At 46.1% G+C, this 2320-nt stretch overlaps 1 protein-coding gene across 1 annotated transcript; it reads left to right on the plus strand.

Annotated features, from left to right (window-relative positions):
- Positions 1-925: 925 nt before the first annotated feature.
- On the plus strand, positions 926-2068 carry LOC134979945 (paraneoplastic antigen Ma1 homolog). Its single transcript, XM_063946552.1, has one exon. It carries the CDS (start codon positions 926-928, stop codon positions 2066-2068), a length of 1143 nt encoding a protein of 380 aa, XP_063802622.1.
- The last annotated feature ends 252 nt before the right edge of the window (positions 2069-2320 follow it).

A 2320-nucleotide genomic window follows, 5' to 3' on the forward strand; every position in this document is an offset into this window, starting at 1 on the left:
CGACCGCACCGGGTGTTATAACAGTAAGTTACGCCTCTGAGCGGGAGTGCTGCGGATGTTGGTGCTGCGGGAGGGGGAGAGGGCGGGAGTGTCGCGGGTGGGGGGCAGATGCGGGTGGTTGCCGCGGGTGGGAGGGGGAGCGAGTGCGGCTGTCAGTGTCAGCATGTCCCCCTGAACTCTGCAGCAGCCGCTAGTCTGTGAGGCGGGTAGTGTGAGTTCCGCTCACAGTGAGCGGCTGCTCTGTCACCAGAGAGTGTACGGGGAGAAGGGAGACAGGGGACTGGGCGGAGATAGGGAGGGGACTGGGCGGAGATGGGGAGGGGACTGTTCCTGGCCAGATCTGTGCCTGTGACTCCGCCCAGCGTTACGGCCAGGCACAGAATCACAGAGTTGGGCAAATATATAGGAGATGCATTTATACCTGTTGGTTTAGGTGAAGTACTTGACTGTTAACAGCGTGAGTTCAACTAATTATTTATAGTGCTTAGCATAATACTCAAGAATCGTTACCCATTACCTATATTCTAGTACCTTATTGTTAAGAATTACTTGGAAAGTAAATATCTCTTATACCTTAATAAAAGTGTTAGTATCAGTTATTTCTTGTTTCTACCAGAATACTTACCACTTTCGAGAAGGAACGAATAGTTATGGCGCTCCAGGTAACCTGAAATAGTAATAAACTAATTATAAAATTGCATGTGATTTGAAATATATATTATACACCATAGGGTATTCCCAAGTCTACCCTTATAACCCCTTTTTCACTTAGCGAAACTGGGATACGACTTGGGTGGAGGCACATCTGCTAGATATATATAACCTTTGTACACTGTGGTAGCCATCAATAGGGGCTACATTTGGAGGCACTGCTGAGATTCTAGGACAGATTCTACATAGTACCCCATCTACCTGTTCATTGACCATGGAAGTTATAACTGATAAAGATGTATATCGCTGGTGTAATGATCATGGTATAGATGTACGATGCAGTTTAAGTTTTGTGGGAAATTTCGTAGGATTCACTGATGAGGAAGTGATTACTGAAGCACAGAAACTATGGGGTGTAAAAGTACCGATTCTAGTGGATAAATGGAAAGGAGAGACCGGGGAGATTCGGGCCGTATTGATCACTACCAAAGACTATTTAGATGCGTCCCTTATTCCTGCCAATGTATTAGTAGGAGTAGCAGTGAGTAAGAGATGGCAGATAATGTGGCCCCGAGATGTTAGCAATAGCGACCGGGAGAACCCTGAGACTAGCCGATTGGGGGAGGGGGTAGCAGTACGAGAAGAGAATTCTCAAAACAGGGGGGATAACCCTCAACCTTCTATGCCTAAAGACCCGCCTAACGATTCCACTGGTGAAACCATAGAGCCACAAGTTGAAACCGTTATGGATAAAGTGGTGAGCCATTTCGAACGATGGCACTACAAAGGAGGATACCGGAGACTGCGAGTATTTTCAGGGATACTACCAATACCCACCGGGGAAGAAGGATATGATGCTTGGCGGGAGGCCGCCATACAACATTCCGAAGAGTGGTGTTGTCCTGAACACATCAAAAAGCAGAGGATCGTAGAAAGTTTAAGAGGCCCTGCTATGGGAATCATCCATGCCACCCGCCGCAGTAATTCTAATGCCACCTTGAAGGATTACTTTAACGCGCTGGATTATTCTTTTGGAACCTTGGAGGACCTAGGGGATATTTTAGTACGCTTAAATCAGACGTATCAAGAACCCTCGGAAACTCTCACTAACTTCATCTACCGGATAGACAAGATTCTATACAAACTCCTCGATAAAGGAGGAATACAATCATCAGAAATTGATGAACGACGCCTCAAACAATTATTGAGAGGAGCCCTAACAACCAATCCGGTAGCTCAACGACTTAGGTGTAGTGGGCCCGGGGCCAAACCCCCAACTTTGAGTGAGTTGATTAAAGATGTAAAGTTGGAAGAAGTCCAAATAGAAAATAGGGAAAAAAGCCTAAAAAGAGTGAAAGTCGTAGTACCCTCATCAGTGGAACCCTCCTCTAATGTTCTCTCTCCCAATGATAGATAATATAAACTGTTAGAAGAGCAAAATAAGAAATTAGACCAAATAATAACCCTACAGCGAAATGTCTCTTTGCCAGAAAATCGTGGAAGGGGAAGAGAATCCGCTCGACGAATGGAGAACAGAGATCAGGTCATCTGTTATCGGTGTGGTCTAATGGGCCATCGATCCTTTGAGTATCCACAGGTGGGAAATTATGGCATGAGTACTGATACGCTTGACAGGCGAAATACTACTCCGCCGGAAAACCAGGGAGGG

This window comes from Pseudophryne corroboree, chromosome 12 (genome assembly GCF_028390025.1).
Source record: "Pseudophryne corroboree isolate aPseCor3 chromosome 12, aPseCor3.hap2, whole genome shotgun sequence".
Classification (NCBI taxonomy): domain Eukaryota; kingdom Metazoa; phylum Chordata; class Amphibia; order Anura; family Myobatrachidae; genus Pseudophryne; species Pseudophryne corroboree.

Excerpts from the sequence above, each read along its gene's own strand:
- LOC134979945 (XM_063946552.1), top strand. The coding sequence starts at position 926 with ATGGAAGTTATAACTGATAAAGATGTATATCGCTGGTGTAATGATCAT.